At 63.6% G+C, this 1,182-nt stretch overlaps 1 protein-coding gene across 9 annotated transcripts in view; it reads left to right on the top strand.

Annotated features, from left to right (window-relative positions):
- The first annotated feature begins 413 nt into the window (after positions 1-413).
- Positions 414-1,182, top strand: part of USP28 (ubiquitin specific peptidase 28) — a 60,212-nt gene continuing 59,443 nt past the window's right edge. For 2 of the 9 annotated variants that reach the window (XM_034665795.1, XM_034665792.1), the window contains exon 1: positions 964-1,122. In XM_034665795.1, the coding sequence (XP_034521686.1) occupies positions 1,066-1,122 (57 nt within the window). In that variant the 5' untranslated portion in view covers positions 964-1,065. Of the gene's footprint in view, positions 536-961; positions 1,123-1,182 lie in introns of those variants that run through there. The other 7 variants (XM_034665793.1, XM_034665796.1, XM_034665800.1 and 4 more) reach the window with 5 other exon arrangements.

Here is a 1,182-nt window from a genome sequence, read left to right as displayed (position 1 = left end):
CAATGCCAGGAGCACAGGAAAGGCCACCCTCCATATCAAATTCACACCCAAGATGCTGCCAGGGGCCTGGACCACGAAAATGGTATAACTATACCCCTAAAAGAGGCTCTTCCACACCGTCCTCCAAATACATTGGGGACAGCCAAAAGGGTGCCAACTGGATTGTCATCGTGATACATGTGAATAAATGTGAAACATGGTTAGTAGTTCAAATTTCCACCAAATTGTTGAAAATACAATTTCAGGTGTGGTGGGAGGGGCATCTTAGCTCTTAATATGCCGTCACAGCATCTGGCTCAAACTTAACGAAATAGGACAAAATTGTGGTTGGAACTGCAGAAAACCGGAAATGGGACAACTCGGCAATTGTTGCTCCGCGTGTCCAGGGGTGTGCGGGTACCACGCTGGGCATCCGTGCTTAGAAGGTCTGGTCCGTCTGGTTAAAGACCGCAGCGCTCAGCCTCCGCCTGTCCTTGAAGACGACAGTAGTGCTTCCTGTCCCCGGACTTCGACTTCGAAGCGGCTGAGCGGCCAGGTGGGAAACCGTCCAGTGCGCGGGGTCCCCAGACAGGTTCCCAGGCGGAGAGCAGCTTTAGCTCTCCTGCGCGCAGGCTTGAGGCGGCAGCGAGTCCTACAGAGAAGTGGGTTCTGAGGCAGAGCGCCGAGAAACAGACTTGGGAGCGCAGCGTTCGCGCTTCCCAGGACCATTTCCTGGGCGCCAACAGCTCAGAACGGAAACGCCCCGGGGCGGTGCCGCTGACCGTTAGCCGCGGGAGGGGCCGTGGGTCACGTGACCCGCGCTGGGTCAGAGCCCGGCGTGCGCGGGAGCACGCAGAGCTGTTCGGCCCTCGGCCGCGCGCCTTGGGTGCGCGCGCAGGCCGGGGGCGGGGCGTGTGGGCCGAGCCTCCGGCGCGCTCTGGGGCGGAGGCGGGGCCCGAACGGGGCGGAGGGCGAGGAGGGGCCTCCTCCTCCTTTTTCTCCTCCTCCGCCTCCACCTCCTCCTCCTGCGAGGCTGGGCTGGCGGCGGCGCGGGAGCCGGATGACCCGCGGAGGGGCGCCTCGGCCATGACTGCGGAGCTGCAGCAGGACGACGCGGCCGGAGCAGCCGATCGACAGGGCTCGGTGGGCCCCGCGGCGGCGAGCGGGGGGCCGGGGGTGGCTCAGGGTCCCGGGAGGGGGGGG

This window comes from Ailuropoda melanoleuca, chromosome 8, assembly GCF_002007445.2.
Source record: "Ailuropoda melanoleuca isolate Jingjing chromosome 8, ASM200744v2, whole genome shotgun sequence".
Lineage (NCBI taxonomy): Eukaryota > Metazoa > Chordata > Mammalia > Carnivora > Ursidae > Ailuropoda > Ailuropoda melanoleuca.
This window is presented reverse-complemented; position numbering and strand designations above follow the sequence as displayed.